We start from the raw sequence: 16,172 nt of genomic DNA, 5'->3' as shown, positions 1-16,172 counted from the left end.
TTTCAACTTAATGGAAGTTCAGTTAATAAGGATGAAGAGACAGATGTGGAAAATTGAACAGCTTGGAGTAGAGGACAGAGGTTTCCAGTCAGGAAAGAGGAGGTCAGGGATGGCTTTACCCTGTACTGTCAAGACAGCTGTAGTCTGGTGCTCTCCACACACACAGCTGTAGGCTCCTGCATCCTCCTCAGCTATTTCATGGATCACCAGCTCTGCCTTGAGCCCTTCCTGCCTCATTTTGTATTTCCCACTTGGTTTGAGGATCCTCTGGTCCTTCCGCCACTCCACCGGAGCAGCCTTGGAGAGCTCACAGAGCAGGGAGACTTCTCCACCTTCTTCTGCTTCCTTGTCCTTCAGCTCCTCCTTAAAGAGTGGTGGCAGAGCTGGAGGATGCAACACGGACAAAGGGACAGCAGCAAACCAGAATTAAAACCCTCATTCCTATTGTGAGATTATTTCCATTCTGGCCCTTTTTTCAGCCTAATACAGATATTCAAAGCCATAACCAAGTTCAGAGACTCTGAAAGTGTCTTTCTTTGAGCGTAATGTGGTTTCAGTCACCCTAAGAGATCACCCTAAGGGTGACCCAAAGGTGGGTTTTTGTTGTTATTTATAATGACAGAGCAAAACAGAAAGACCCAGGCCTCAGATCAACAGCACTCACAAATAATTCTGCTGGATACAGAACTATTTTACCCACAAAAATGTCATTTTTGGAGGCTGCTGTTGTTAGTTTCTGGTTTGTTTTTATTAAACTGTCACAGCCCCATCTACATGAAAGCAGACAGATATCCAAATAAAACAACTCCTAGTTTCAAATTGAAGTTTGAAGGGTCATTACACCTAATAAGAATTTTAGATTCTTATTACTCCTCATTTTGGAAGCCATAACTCAAAGACAAAACAACCTATGGGAATTAAGCTCTGGAATGATAACACTTATCTCACTCTGCATGTCTTACTTCTTTAAAGAATCTGAAACCTTCAAAAAAAAAAAAAAAACATAGCCAGAGAATTTCCTCCTCTTTCTGCTGCCCCAACCCTCACTTCTCCTTTTCCAGTTCCTGGAGAAGAGGCACCTCACAGCCCATAGCTGGGTGTTTTGGAGAAACTCTGGTGGACTCAAGTGACCTACGGGGTCAGAGCTGGAAAATGCAAATATCCAAGAAGAGGAGACTTGCACAGAAGGAAACGTCTCATTTTCTCCTTTTAAAAGACAGATTAATAACGACCAAAAAATTCACCATGAGCAACTCTTTCTCAGGAAGAAATGGGTTATAAATAGAATGAAGGAAGAGGAAGGGATAAAAACAAACTACTGACCCAGGGAAGAAACTACTACATTTCAGAATTATGTCTATCTCAAGAGATATTCATCAATTTTAATAAGTTCTTTTTTACCATGAACTGTTAAGGTTGCTGTTGTCTTCTGGTCACCACACACACAGGTGTAATCTCCAGCATCTTTTACTTCTAGGTCACAAATGACCAGCTCTGCAGTGGTGCCAGACTGTCTCATTTGATGTTTGTCACTTGCTTTGAGCACTTTGGACCCTATTTTCCACTGCACGGGAGCTCCTTTGGTTAATTGACATCTCAGAGTCACTGATGCTCCTTCTTTGGCTTCTTCATCCTTCAGCTCTTCCTTGAAAAGCACTGGCAGGGCTGGGAAAGGAAAGCCAGTAGAAAGTGCATTTAAACTAAGTGTGAATTGTGAATTCTCAGCTGAAGTTCAAATCTGGCCAAATCAGGGGGTGGAGGTTGAGGTTATCACTATGAAGATCTGGAAAACTGAATCCAGCAGTAAGACAAGAAGTGCTGAGATGACAAGATTTAAGGTAGAATTCAAAGGATTTATCTCAGGACAGAACCCCTCATCTGGCCTGACATTTCCTGGGTGCAATTCCCTTAAATACAACACAGCAGTGTGTCTGCAGGGAGAGGCAGTCCTGAGCTCAGCTCCCTTTTCAGCAACACCAGACAAAAAATAAACACTTGAACAAGACCTGGACACAAGTTAACAACAGCTGGACACTTCATGGGGGTTTCAGAGGAACAGAAAATGGACAATCATCTGCATTTACCCTTCACTGTCAGAGAGGCTGTGCTCTGCTGCTCCCCACACACACAGGTGTAATCTCCTGCATCCTGCAGCTCCAGGTCATGGATTTCCAGCTCTGCCAGGACACCCTCCTGCCTCATGATGTACTTTTCACTTGCCCTGAGTATTTTGCTCCCTTTCTTCCACGCCACAGCTGCAGCCTTGCTCAGCTCACAGCGCAGAGTGGCTGTTTGGCTTTCCGTGGCTTGCAGGTCCTTCAGGTCTTCTTTGAAAAGGGCTGGCAGGGCTGAAGGTCACAAAATGCACAGAGGACATTAAAAATGACATGTGGCACACAGGTGACAGGAGGGGTGGGGTGGTACAGAAGCAGAGAACACTTTAGGGTGGAAACAGGGTGTTTTTCTCATAATTCCCGGGACATTGGACAAACCAAAAGACAGAAAGAGAAAAGCAGCCTGGATACAAGCAGATCTCACAGAGAGTTTACAGATTTAAAGAAACAATTCAGCCACAGTTGAACACACAACCAATATCAAGGAGCTGGCACAGAAATCCACAGTAATGCAAATACGTGTATATTATTTTTACCATGCACTATCAAGGCCGCTGTTGTCTCCTGCTCTCCACACACACACGTGTACTCTCCAGCATCTTTCAATTCCACATCCTGGATAAGCAGCTTCCTGACCGTGCCCTCCTGCCTCATTTTGTACTTGTCACTGGCTTTCAGCAAAGTGCTGCCCTTCCTCCACTCCACGGGGGCAGCTTTGGTCAGCTCACACCTCAGAGTGGCCGCCTGACCCTCGGTCACCTCCTCGTCCTTCAGGCTCTCCTGGATGCCTGCAGGCAGCACTGAGGAGGCAATGGGAACAGGGTTAAAGGGAGCAGCAAACACAGCCTGCAGGTGAGGGCATGGGTGTGATGCCTCAGGTTTGAGCTTTTATATTTTCAGATTCTCTGCTGCTTTGGTGTGTAGTTCTGAGCTTCATATCAGGGGATGCTGAGCTCTCTGCACAGAGCAGGGAGACAAAACAATTCCTGCTCCAGCTGGGCACCAAGGACAAATGATCCAAAGCTCAGGCCCAGGAGCACAAACAGCGTGGGCTGGAGAGAGAAAAACAAGCAGGATGGGAGTGCCTGGGCTAAAGCTGGAATGGGACAATGAACTGCAAGGTGCAAATGGAGCAGAGCTGATCCCAGTGAGAGCCCCCGGGAGCGCTCGTGCATTTTGGGACCATTTTGGTTCATCTTGGGTGCAGCCCTGGCTGGGCTCTGGTGCTGCCCAAGGTGGATCCATGGTGGAGATCCTTTGAATAAATCCCTGCTTTATTCTTTAGCTCTGTCTAACCTCTGTTCTAGGTCAGATTACACAAGGCATCAGGTGGGGAAGTGTCTTCAGGCTTAACCTCACATCTGCTTCAGGAATTACATCCTAAAACCACTTTGTACACAGAACTGGGGAAAAGTTTTACCCTAAATCACAAAATTCATCCTTGTGGTCCGTACACAGATAACAATGACCACGGTGTTAAAAGTAATTCAAACCAGAATCTCAGCAATGATGGCATCCAGATGGAGCTGGCCATTACCATGTACTGCCAAGGAAGCTGTGGACTGCTCCTCCCCACACACACAGGTGTAATCCCCAGCATCACTCTGGGTCAGACTGTGAATCACCAGCTCTGCAGTGACATCCTTCTGCCTCATTTTGTATTTCTCGCTAGGTTTGAGGGCTGTGTGTCCCTTTTTCCACTCCACTGGGGCAGGTTTGGTCAGCTCACAGTGCAGAGTGACTGCTTCACCCTCCTCGGCCTCCTCATCTCTTAACTCTTCTTTGAACAGAGCAGGAAGGGCTGAGAAACAGAGCAGCAAAGGTTTTCATGACAAGCAGCTCTTGACCACCAAAATAAACAATATTCACCAATATCTATCCCAGCCTTTTGCTGACATGAAGATCATCTCACAGAAGGAAAATGCTGATTTGTATTATAGAAAAAAAGTGGTCTCATAATTTCTTTCAGCAAATACTAAATGAATTTGCTGTTTGGTTTAGAGATGTATGGAAAATAAACAGCAGAAACAGGGAAACTTCATGTATGGTCAAAACTGCAACTTTCTCAGTATAACCCAGCCTAGAAAATTAATACAACAGGTTACACCGTGATCAGGAAAAAAGCTAAAGGAAAAAAAAACATAACCTTTTAATTTACATTTTAAGGATGCCTTCAGACCTAGCCCAGAGTTAAGATAAGACTGAAGAGTAGAACGAGAGAGAGATCCTGAAGGTGCTTGGGTAGGAATAAAAAGGAAAATAAAATTTAAAAAAAATAAATAAAAAAGAATAAAAGGAAAGAGAAGGATGATGTAGCCACTGCAGAAATCTGCCGTAATTCCCTCACCCCGGGAAGTTCAGGTGCTTCCTGACACCTCATCCCTTTGGGAACAACAAACAGAATTATTCAGAGTGTAAGACTGGATGGAAACGTGGCAGTATGTGAAAGCAATAGGATGGGATGACATCCACTAGGTCTTTGGAATGGGGTGGGAACGACATTTGGATTTAAAATAGCTAAAAAAGAAATTGAGAGGATGATCTCCAATTCCTGAACCTGACCAGCAAGAAAGAAATAATTGAGAATAAGGATGTGGAGGATAACTGTGCAGACATTAATGTAAATAGTTTAGAAGGAAGGAAAACAACAGGGGAGATGTTGGTCTGCCTCTGTTTCAGGAATGTGAATTGATGATGAGTGGACATGGGGAAAGCTGAAGTGTTTCATTCCTTTTTCTTCATTATAACTAAGTGTTAGTTTTAATTAAGGAAATAATAGAAATTCTGGCTTGGAAAAGTAAAAAAAAAAAAGTATTAGAGAATATATAAATAAATATATTCTCAAAGCAGCTTGGTGTGATGGAATTCGTCCTGGAATTCTTAAGGTGCCGGCGCAACCAATTTCTGACACTGACAGTGACACTGAAGAAATCAAAGAGAGTGGCTGATGTTCCTCAAGCATGGAAAAAAAAACCAGAAACTAAGAGATGAAAAATATATTTCAGATTGAAATATACACATTTAGTTCTTGCTGTGTAAACTGAGATTCTAAAATCCCAGAGAGTAAAGAAAGAAAAATCACTTGTGTAAAGTCAGTAGAGCCAATAGAGCTCCAAATGAAAATGTCTGCTTTAAAATGAGCTGGAGGTCTCCCTGATTCCCCTGGTCTGAGTTTGATAGATCTCCATTGGCAAAAATGGGAATTTGGGAGTACTCTGCAGTCTTGAAGCTGAATCCCATTCATAATGCTTGTCATAGAAAAATAAAGAGAGAGAGAGCAGAGAGAGGAATTATGGCCATCTCAATTTAATTCTTTGAAAAACTCAGATTTGCCAAGAGCTTTTCTCTTCATGAAGGAGTGGAGCAGGGTAATTTTTTATTTTTTTTTTTTTTGGTATAGATTAAGCTTCCTTGACAGAAGGACATATTATATGTTCTACATTATTATTATTTCAGTAAAGTTTTATCTTTGATATAGGTGGAATTACAGAAGGGAAGTGCTACTAATCTGAAAAGCACAGTTACAGGATATTGAACTGGGGCTTACACTCACAATGAAAGAATGAATCAAGCAGAGTTTCTCACTAGTCTTAGTTCAGGATTATTCAGCGTTTTCTGTAGCAACTTGGACAATGAAATGCAAAGTTTCATTCATTTTGATGATCTCAAGGTGGGAAGGGAGAAAGGGTAAAACCACTTCTTTAAACTGGATTAAGGTATAGAAGATTTGTATGAAGGAGTGGTGATAAAATAGCTTCAGTTCACAATGGCTTCAATTCAGCAAGGGCAGATGGAAAATATTTAAGAACAGTCAGTAACACAAATACAAGAAGAAGCAGATCTGCAGTGAGGGATTTGGGGTTACAACAGTTTGTGGAGAAAATTCAAGTCAAAAAGTTCAAGCCTGATGCAAATAATTCCTCATAATTGAGATGTGCAACTTGGAGTGTCACATTACTTCTTGGTTTAAATTGTGTACAAATATTTCTCTGCTTCTATAAGAAGTAATTACTTAAGCCAGTTCAAGAAATACTTTTGTTGATCTAGAGAATAACTTTCTGGCAGTAATGATGGTGACTTGGGGCTCAAGGATGGGCTGACCTGTACAAGTTCATTTCAATTCTATTTTTCATGGTTAAATTGGAAGTGCAAGACTGAAGCAATCCTTGTTGTATTGGAAAATGCAAAGATGGGCAGAAAATCAAAGAAATCAGCTCCCTGAATTCAGACTTGCTAGATTTCCAGGTGAGAAAGAGGCTGAAACTACTTCTGACTGTGCTGTGTTAATAGTGAAAATAAAGTTTCCTTCTCTTCCATGGGAAGTTTGCAGATTAATTTGACTGAGGACTCTGAAATATTCTCCTACTCCAATGCTGAGTATTCTGGAATACCTGAATAAAAATCAACATTATTCTTGGTCAGAGTTACGAAGAAAATTACACTGAACCAAGTTGTCTTTTCATTATGTAAAATTACTTGTCAAATCCTGATGCAACTTGAAATAAAATTGTTCTTTCAAAGAGGTATGAATGTTTCTGCTGCTCCATGTGTCTAGGTTCAAGTCAAAAGTGAGTAAAACAGGTAAAAAAAGCAAATCTGTGACATCCTTCAGCCTTTACAAAGAAATACAGCCCTGCACCAACAAGAGCAAGGAGGATAAACAGGGAAAAATGTAGTAAAATCAATGGAACTACAATCGTGGTTAGAATTAGACAAAAACCACAATAAAAAGAAGAAAGTCTGTTATGAACAGAATTAATGATGGCAAGATTAGAGAAAGAGCTCGTGGTGTGTGAGTAGTGAGGATTGCAGAGGAGCAGGGACAAACACCACCCAAAAATGTCCCATTTCTGTGCTCTTTACCGTGCACCGTCAGTGCTGCTGTTGTCTTCTCCTCTCCACACACACAGGTGTATTCCCCAGCATCCCTGACCTCCAGGGCATGGATCAGCAGCTGGGCTCTGCTGCCCTCCTGCCTCATTGTGTATTTTTCACTGGCTTGGAGCACTTTGTGTTTCTTTCTCCACTCCACGGAGGCAGCCCTGGACAGCTCGCACTGCAGAGTGGCTGTTGCACCTTCTGTGGCTTCTTCATCCCTCATCTCCTTCTGGAAGCGCACAGGCAGGGCTGGGGGGGTCAAAAGGAGCAGAATGTGGGACCATGGCAGCAGCTCAAGTAACCATTTCACGTGGTCTGACAACCACAAGTGATAAGCAAAGCCTTTCCTAATCCAATCCCTCCTCAGGATTGTGGCCACTCTGAGAACCATAAGAGACTGGCTTTGGAAAGCTGGAAAACACCTCATTCATAAGTCAGAGAAGGTTTTTTATGGTGAAGTCCATGGTGTGAAGTGAAGAACCCCATCAGCCTCAATTCAAACCTGCATGACTGAGACCTACCTGGGATATTGCCTGCTAGAATGGAAAATAAAGCCTAACCAAAGCATCTAAATTCTATGGAAACGCAAATTGTTACTAAAAAAGTTCATAAATTAACCTATATCAGAGGCATTGGTTTCACTTTTCCATGAGGGACCTTTAAAAGGTCCTTTCCAACCCAAATTATTCTTTAGTTTCACCTCATACAGTGGTCTAGCAGTGCTTGACCATCAAATTATACTGAAACACTGATAACTCTCTTAAAAACATCTCATAAAAAAATCTTCTCAACTTTATGATTGCAGCATCTTTACAACCAACATCACATTAATGTGATTTTCCACTTCTCAGCACCTACTGCTGACCATAAGGATCAAAAAAATGAGTTAGCACCAGGATGAATATCTGCAATTTTTGCCACGAACCTCCAACCTGTGCCTGACACTGACCAAAGCATCCAGGAATTTATTCCCAAACTCACCAGAAACAGAGCTGCACTTTCAAAGCTGACACTCCTACGCTCTTTAAAAAAAAAAACTGTTTGAAAGCCATCTCTAACTTATTATCTATTTCCTTTTTTTTTTATTTTTTACCATTCACTTTGAGCGCAGCCGTGGTTTCCTGCTCTCCACAAGAGCACGTGTAATCTCCAGCATCTGCCAGGACTAAATCATGGATCACCAGCTCAGCCACTGTGCCCTGGCAGCTCATGGTGAACTTGTCACTTGTCCCCAGGGTTTTGTCTCCTTTCCTCCACGCCACGGCAGCTCCAGCTTTGCTCAGCTCACAGCAGAAAGTGGCCGTGCCGTTTTCTGTGCCTTCCACGTTCTTCAGCTCTTTCTTAAAGTGAGGAGGGAGGGCTGAAGATCACAGGTGAAAGAGAGCACTTTAAAATTGAGCAAACACCGTGCCTTGACTGCTCCACTGAATTAAAGCGCTGCAAAATGGTTTAGAATGCACAGAACTTGAGAGCAAAGGATGATTTCAGGGGGGCATCCCTGACTTGTGCCTTGCAAGACACCACATTCACAGAATTCACAGAACTCAGCATCTCACAATGACTTAGAAATCAGTGTTGAGTTATAACAACTCTCAGAACCATAAAAGAGTGAGTTTGGACAGCTGGAAAACCCCTTATTCATAAATCAGAGGGGGTTTTTTAATGATATGAGACATGGCATGACATGGAGAGCCACACCAGTCTCAATCCCTGAGCTCTCACTGATTTGGAAATCTATAAAACTAAAATATCAGTACTGGGAGGTATGCTTTAAAAGCATTTTAAGATATAACAACAGAAAGATGATCCCAAGATTTCAAGGAACTATGCACAGCTCTTTCTCAAAACCAGATTAAGAATTAAAATGAGCACCATGTTGTTTAAAATTAAAATTTCATCACTTTTCAATTTCATCCAAGAAAATCAAGCGAAATCTCAGTGATAAACCCTAAAGAAATTAGTGAGTAAAAATGCTCCAAAATGCTACTTCTGACTTCACCAAGCTTTTCATTATCCACGTCCAGCTTCCATCAACAGGAAAGAACAGGGGCTGAAAAGAATCTGTGATGCTATTTATCAGTCCCAAAGGAAGGGCTTTCAGTGGGAGATATTCCCAGTGGTTGGAACAGCTGCCACAACATCTTAAAATAACAGAAGGGATCAAGAGCAGATTGTGATCTCACAGGAGGATCACAGATGACAATGCAGAAAATTCCTATTAACCCAGATATTTTACCATGCACTGTCAGGGAAGCTGTGCTTGTCTTGTCTCCACACACACAGGTGTAATCTCCTGCATCTCCTTCCTCCAGGCTGTGGATTGTCAGCTCAGCAGTGGTGTCCTTCAGCCTCATTTTGTATTTTTCACTAGGTGTGAGCACCTCCTGCCCCCTCCTCCACTCCACCGGGGCGGGTTTGCTCAGCTCACACTGCAGAACAGCCGTCCTGTTTTCTGTGCCTTCCACATTGACAAGATCTCTTTTGAACAGTGCAGGCAGAGCTATGGGGTGCAACATAGAGAGGACATCAAAACCATTAACCACACCTTGGGGAACTCAGGGCTTGGGCCTCTGGCCAGTGGTTCACCATTACAGGAAAACAAATCAGTCTGGAAAGCTGCCTCTAAAAGAAAACTACTGCAGAATCCTACTGGGATAATTTCCACCATGACCTGCTTCTAACATTAACTTGTTCATATTCACCACTTCACAGCTGATTCCAATACTCATCTCTACCTATTTCACTCTGAAATTATCTTGATTTACCTGAATTTTGATTAAAAGTCATCAGCTAGGGTGACAGCACTGCTGGAGATCCCTGCCATTCCTATCATAATTTATATTTCTGGTTCAGGAAAAAGCCCTGGTAATATAGCTTCAGGTGCACCTTTAACCCAAGATTTCCAAGAACATAATATCAGGATTACAGCGGTTTTTAGCAGCCTTCAACAAGTTGTCTTATGATGTGCCACTAAAATAAAATGGAAGTGACTTGCATAGGGATGAAAATGATAGGTCAGAAGAGGGGAGGAACATAAATTCCTCCAGCTGGGAGAAAGAAGATGAAACAAAAGTGTGCAGAAAATCTGGGAGAATAGTTTTGCCTCCTCAATTTCCCCTTGCCCTCGGCAGCTTTTTATTTTAAATAAAAGCTGTTCTTCCATCTATGGGAGCTGTTCATTAACTGCTCCTTCTGGAGGGGCAAGCAGAGCTCATCACCATTCATGTAATGGCAGAGCCAGGAACAAAATTTCCCCCATTATTCCCTAAGTCAGGACCTGTAGAATAATGCTGAGGGGATTTATATAAGTACCATTTCCTCAGCAGAATATACCACAATCCTGAAGAAGAGGAGGGTGGTCACCCATTCCTGAATGGAAAAACCTCTCACTGACTGAGCTCAGCAGATTTAAAGAACCTTCCTTCAGGTTAAGCATGAAAATCCACTGATGTCAGGGAGACACAATGAGAAGCCCCCTGAGAACAATCTTCTGCTGGAGGTCTGCTCACTCTTGCTCCCTGAGATGAGAAATTCTCACAGCTTTTCTTTACTCTGATACAAAGCCATCAGTTTCAAACTGACACACAGTGGGGAGATGGGATGAAACAGCACCAGCAAACCAGGAAAATGCTGCAGGAATCAAAACACCAAAGCAAGTGGGAGGGAGAGAGAGAAAAGGGATGTCCTTGAGGTACTGCTATCCCAACGGAGAACGGCTTTTTTACCGTGGACTGTCAAGACAGCCGAGGTCTTCTGATCTCCACACACACAGGTGTATTCTCCTGTGTCTTCCACCTCCAGATCTCGGATCAGCAGCTCTGCAGCTGTATCTTCCTGTCTCATCCTGTACTTTTCACTTGGTTTGAGTGCCTTGTCCCCTTTTTTCCACTCCACCGGGACGCCCACCTTGCTCAGCTCGCAGTGCAGAGTGGCTGTTGCACCGTCTGTGGCTTCCCTGTTCTTCAACCCTTCCTTGAAAAATGCAGGCAAAGCTGAAGGACAGCAATATCAGCAGTGAGATGTAGCACTCCAAAGAGTTAAAATTAAATTTCCTTTTCCCTCCGATTTATCAACACAAGAATAGAGATTCTCATGGGTCTCCAGGAATCAGCGTTGGGAAAGAAATGTCATCACCAGGAGAGGATTTAATGATTGCAGTAATCCATTGAGGTATTTTACACATACTTAGTCACAAATCAATACAAATAGAGGTCAAAACACCATTTTTTTTCCCCCTGTGAAATTTCAATCAAAAAGAAAAAACACCAATTTGAAATTTCTGGAAAGAAAATGGTTTTCTTTTATGACATTTTAAACCACAATGGGGGGGATGTTTGCTGTTTCCACATACTTAAGCAAACAAGGAGACATTTTACATTTTAGAAAAATGAAACAGTGGCGTTTCATTTTAAATGTCAGTTTGAAATGAAATTGTTCATTTCGATACATGGTGGGAAAACAAGCATTTTCACCTGAACTGACATACCCTTTCAAGGATGTCAGGTTCAGTAAAAATCAAAGTTCTCCCTGAGAATGATTGTCCTTTAGGAGTTCTGGGCTTGTTTTACACAGGACACCAACTGGGCCGTAAGCATAAAAGCACTTTGTTGTCTCAGGAATGGAGTACGAGCATAAGATTCCATGGAATAACCTAACTTTTTGGAATTTTACGAAACCTTAAAATCCCTAAGACATAATCCCTTTGAAGCAACCTGTTTTTGTCTTGAGCATAACGGGGAGTTTAATAAAGGACCTTTCAAGGGAAAAGCAAAATGGAGGCCCCTAATTAAAAGAGTGGCAGCAATCCTGGTTGCTTTACTCTGAGCTTGGACACCGATATCCCTCTTTGTGCCACAAATTCCAGCTGCACGGATGCCAATGGATGCATTTCACTGGCATTGGTGAGCTGTGGATAGAGGTCTGGCTGAAGAAGGAGATGGGAATGTCACCAGGGGTCTGCCCAAAGGAACAGGGAAATCAGGGTAGCTACTTTCAAGATGTGCCTCGTTTTGTTTGTTTTACCATGAATTGTTAAAACTGCCATGGTCTGCTGGTCTCCACACACACAGGAATAATTCCCAGCATCCGCCGTGTCTAGATTTTGGATTATAAGCTCAGCCACGACACCTTCCCGCTTCATTTTGTATTTGTCACTCGGCTTGAGGGTCTTGAAGCCCTTCTTCCACTCCACGTTAGCAGCAGCCTTGTTCAGCTCACAGCTCAGGGAGACACTTTTACCCTCGGTGGCTTCTCTGTCCGTGAGTCCCTTGGTGAAAAGAGCAGGCAGGACTGCAGAGCAAACACGGACATGGCATCAGCTCTGAGAAAGCCTGAATCCATGACTTAATCCCTCTCTTATCTCCCTGGAGCCACCAGACCTTCTTGGTCTCCTCCACGATCTAGCTCCTCCACAATTTTTCTCCAGCCTCTAACCTTTCAAAAGGGTTAACCCTTCAAAAGATAATTCAGTCTAATTTTTTTTCTGTCCTCACCCTTTAAAACTTCCTTTAAATTCAAGTCTATCTGCAAATTACTTGACAAGCCAACTACCCTTTACTTCATACAGCATAAAATCAAAGACATAAAACTGGAGGCTGTATTTCAATATGAGGCCCAGAGCATTTTGCTTCCCTTGAGAAAAGCAGGAGTTCTACAGAAGGGCCTGATTCATGGCACTGTCTGAATTTTTATAAACCAGAGTCCCTTAAAGCAGAGCAGTTGCAAACATGCTGTCAGATTTTTGCAGAAATAAAATATTTGCTTGTATTAAGCCAAAGTTGGTAAAAAAGAGCTGGGAATAGCAGGATCATTAAAAGCCTATTTTTTATTAAGGTTGTCCTTGTGTAGCGCCATACATTGAGGAAAACTTGTTCCTCTTAGGAGCAACAAGTGCCATGGTCTAAGTCATGAAAAATTAATATTATTTCCACTTTTAGGTCAGTTCCTATGGGAAAACTTCTAAACAAGAAGCTATACTGGACTAGGGAGGTTGTGATGAGTTGGGAACCTGTTCTCCACTTGTCTTTAGACTAAAACACCTTGGGAGCACATCAAGAAGGCATCAGGCGAAAGGAGAAAAACAGAGAAGGAAGAAAGGATAGGAAAATTAATCAGCAGAAAGGAGGATTGGAAGTACACAGGGATCAGAGGAAGCAGAAGTAAGAGAGGAAGAGATCTTGGAATTAGGTTGACTTGGAACATGCGCTGAGAATTTCTTTTTTACCATTTACTGCCAGAGCAGCCGTAGTCTGTCGGTCTCCACACACACAGCTGTAATCCCCAGCGTCTGCCAAATCCAAGTCCTGGATTGTCAGCTCCACAAAGGGACCTTCCTGCTCTATTTTGTATTTTTCACTCGGCTTGAGCACCATATTCCCCTTTTTCCACTCAACTGGGGCTGATTTGCTCAGTTTGCAGTGCAAAGTGACTGCCTCCCCCTCTGTAGCTTCCTTGTTCATCAGCTCTTCTTGGAAGAGGATAGGCAAGGCTGAAGGATGCAACACCAACAGAGAAGGAATCAGCACCAGAATGAAATGAACTGGAGTTACTGGGCTGCAGTGTGTACACTCAAATCAAAAATGCTCTGTTTCTAGGTGGGTACCATTGAAAAAGGGGGCAAAACCTCCTAGAGGAGAGAGAAATAAATTAAACAATATACAACATACAGGTGCTGTCTCAAGGTAAAAAAAAAGCACAAGGGAATATTCGCTAATAGCGCGACTCTCTGGCACTACAGAGCCAAGAATGTGAAAACCCTAAGAAATCACACTCTGGTTGACCAGGAATGCTGCCAAAACTGCTGTGTTCGGGGTCTAAAGAGAAACGTGGGTAGGAGGGTTACCATTCACTCTCAAAGCAGCTGTGCTCTCCTGCTCTCCACACACGCAGGTGTAGCTCCCAGCATCCGTCAGGTCTAGGTCTTGGATAACCAGCTCGACGAAGCGCCCTTCCCGCCGTGTTTTGTACTTCCCGTTTGGGACCAGCACCTTCCCGTCCTTCCTCCACTGCACGGAGCCGCCCGGCCGGCTCAGCTCGCACTGCAGCGTCGCCGTCCCGCTCTCCGTGGCCTCCTCGTTTCTCAGCTCTTGTTTGAAATGGACTGGCAGGGCTGAGAGATGCAGAATGAAAAGGGGTTGCCACCCCAGACCCCGCTCAGAGGCCGAGTCGTGATTTCTCGCGCGTCTACCTAAGCCTTACTCCAACACCCTTATCCCTTAAGCACATCCTTTTTTCGTGGATGGGAAAAGAAATTCTCTATTGAATCATTCTGTGGGAATCAACAAAACCATGATTTTGGCTGAGATCAAACTCATTCTCATCGTTACACACGATGAACCCTCAGAAAGAGAAAATCCTAAGGAATCTTATGTTTCCGTGCTAATTCAGGAAAACACACAAGCAGGACAACATCCTTCACTCAAGGGAAGGTGAGAAGACAACACAACACACACACGTCCAGCATGGGGTATAATGAAATGGAGACTGGGGACAGGAGTGACATGAGCAAGTGGATGGAAGAAAGCAGTGGAAGCAGGACATGAAGGAAGTTGTTGTGAGGAAATGTACAGAGAGGAGGAGGAAAGAGGTGGACAAAAACATTCCAGCGTTTCACAGGTTATTTCTGCCTTTTTACCATTCACTGACAAAGCTGCTGTGGTTTTTTGGCTCCCCACTAGACATGAATAGTCTCCAGCATCCTTTGGCTCCAGGTCGTGGATCAGCAGCTCAGCCACGGTGCCCTCCTGCCTCATCTTGTACTTGGTACTGGCCCGGAGAAGAGTTTGTCCCTTCCTCCACTCCACGGGGGCCTCTGTGCCCAGCTGGCACCGCAGGGTGGCTGTCCCACCTTCCACAGCTTCCACGGGCTTCAGCTCTTCCTTGAAGAGCACGGACACAGCTGAGGAGTGAAGCATTCTCAGTTTACTTCACCGTCACCACGTGGTGACCTCGCACAGGACTTAGAGCCAGCACAAATTCAAATTCTCTTGGCACACGCAGCAAAGAAGCTCTGACCTACCTGCGCCTCCAGGAGTCTGCTGATATTTACAGTAGCAACAAGAATTTTGGACTAAATAAAAAAAGAACAATTATTTCCCAATAATTACAACACCAAAATAAGTGCCCTTCTGCTACCCAAAATTATTGGTCACAGACATGTAGAAATTTGTTGAGAAAGTGGAGAGAAGAATGGAATATTCTTTAATAAAAGGCACAGCTGAGACCCTTCTTACCTCTTGGCTTAGAGCTTGGACAGTCACCTCTATCCAAAACATAAGAGACATTTCACAGGGAAGAAAAGATATGACTTTATCAGGTACCTTTGATTGATACATTTTAGCATGAAGTTATCATCCCAAGGAACAAAGAACATTACGGACCCAGCCAGAGCTGCCTTTTGTTTGTGCTGATCCTTGTTCTCCTGAACACCCTCTGAAAGTGCCCAGGGTTAGCAGGACCATGGCAAGAACAACAACAAATGGTCACAAGCAGGTGTCTCATTCCTACCATGGATTTTGACTCGGGCTGTGGTCTGCTGGTCTCCAGTGTCACAGGTGTATCTTCCCGCATCTTCTGGCTCTGCATTATGAATCACCAGCTCTGCCACTGTCCCCTTCTGCTTCATTTCATATTTGGCACTTGCCTGGAGCGTGGCTTCTCCCTTCTTCCACACCACGGTGGCATCAGCTTTTGTGAGTTCGCAGCGCAAGGAGACGGATTTCCCTTCTTCCACATCCGTGTTCTCCAGGGCTTGTTTGAAAAGCACAGGCACAGCTGGAACACAGAGCCAGGGGTTAAATCAAAATCAAATCCCCCCATGAGAGCTGTCACCTCTTAAATCCAGGCTCTTCCAAATGAGCAGAGCAGCCCTAGGCCCTCCATTGGCTGTGTGGCACAAGGAGACTTTGCCTGGGAGCAGGAATAAATCTCTCCCTCTGATGTTACCATCTCACTGTGGATCCCTAGAAATGTGGGGCAAGTTTCTTTTATTTTAAAAAAGGACCTTTTCAGATTCCTCTGGGCACCATCACCTAATGAATTCCCTGCTCCTGCAGGGCCCTGAAATAATATTAATATCCTATATTTCTCCTGCTTTCTGCTCCAGCACACACTACTAAAGGCAGTGTATTTATTTAAGGGCAGTGAAGAGTGGAGATGGCACCTAAGAGTCTGAAAAGATGT

The 16,172-nt window shown here is 43.6% G+C and overlaps 1 protein-coding gene across 1 annotated transcript in view; it reads right to left on the bottom strand.

Annotated features, from left to right (window-relative positions):
• The window catches only part of LOC128796984 (obscurin-like), a 170,825-nt gene that overhangs the window by 97,063 nt on the left and 57,590 nt on the right, over nucleotides 1-16,172 (bottom strand). The window contains exons 34-47 of the mRNA XM_053959121.1: nucleotides 15,498-15,764; nucleotides 14,626-14,889; nucleotides 13,834-14,100; nucleotides 13,216-13,479; nucleotides 12,015-12,281; nucleotides 10,718-10,984; nucleotides 9,229-9,492; nucleotides 8,086-8,352; nucleotides 6,978-7,241; nucleotides 3,652-3,915; nucleotides 2,651-2,914; nucleotides 2,085-2,348; nucleotides 1,402-1,665; nucleotides 120-383 (exon numbers count right to left, since the gene is read on the bottom strand). Of these exons, the coding sequence (XP_053815096.1) occupies nucleotides 120-383; nucleotides 1,402-1,665; nucleotides 2,085-2,348; nucleotides 2,651-2,914; nucleotides 3,652-3,915; nucleotides 6,978-7,241; nucleotides 8,086-8,352; nucleotides 9,229-9,492; nucleotides 10,718-10,984; nucleotides 12,015-12,281; nucleotides 13,216-13,479; nucleotides 13,834-14,100; nucleotides 14,626-14,889; nucleotides 15,498-15,764 (3,711 nt within the window). The remainder of the gene's footprint in view (nucleotides 1-119; nucleotides 384-1,401; nucleotides 1,666-2,084; nucleotides 2,349-2,650; nucleotides 2,915-3,651; nucleotides 3,916-6,977; nucleotides 7,242-8,085; nucleotides 8,353-9,228; nucleotides 9,493-10,717; nucleotides 10,985-12,014; nucleotides 12,282-13,215; nucleotides 13,480-13,833; nucleotides 14,101-14,625; nucleotides 14,890-15,497; nucleotides 15,765-16,172) is intronic.

The sequence above is a fragment of the Vidua chalybeata genome, chromosome 1 (assembly GCF_026979565.1).
Source record: "Vidua chalybeata isolate OUT-0048 chromosome 1, bVidCha1 merged haplotype, whole genome shotgun sequence".
NCBI lineage: Eukaryota > Metazoa > Chordata > Aves > Passeriformes > Viduidae > Vidua > Vidua chalybeata.
Note: the sequence above shows the minus strand (reverse complement) of the source record. Positions and strands in the feature narration are given on the sequence as shown.